Source organism: Penaeus monodon, chromosome 21 (genome assembly GCF_015228065.2).
Source record: "Penaeus monodon isolate SGIC_2016 chromosome 21, NSTDA_Pmon_1, whole genome shotgun sequence".
NCBI lineage: Eukaryota > Metazoa > Arthropoda > Malacostraca > Decapoda > Penaeidae > Penaeus > Penaeus monodon.
In genome coordinates, this window is record NC_051406.1 from 10,952,207 (window position 1) to 10,952,514 (window position 308).

At 37.7% G+C, this 308-nt stretch overlaps 1 protein-coding gene across 1 annotated transcript in view; it reads left to right on the top strand.

Annotated features, from left to right (window-relative positions):
- The window catches only part of LOC119586700, a 4,588-nt gene extending 4,280 nt beyond the window's left edge, over positions 1-308 (top strand). The window contains exon 5 of the mRNA XM_037935430.1: positions 44-308. Within this exon, the coding sequence (XP_037791358.1) occupies positions 44-250 (207 nt within the window). The 3' untranslated portion in view covers positions 251-308. The remainder of the gene's footprint in view (positions 1-43) is intronic.

The window sequence follows — 308 nt, forward strand, 5'->3', positions numbered from 1 at the left end:
TATAAAAACTAACCAATCATTTTCATACTACTTTACCTGACAGGACACCAACCCTCATGCGAGTGTTAAAAAAAGCCCACCTACAGAAAAACAACCTTATCCAATGGAAAAAATGAGTTCTGATGGCCAAGAGAATAAACCAGCATACACCACTCCTCCAAGGACTGCTGACCATGGGCTAAGTGACACCCCCTCTGCTCATACTGCCACGATGGAGTATGTTAATGAAGCCTTTGTTGAGCGAGTTTGAAAATTAAGCACATTATAAAGCAATTATAGATAAATTTTGTATAAATAAAATATTCACA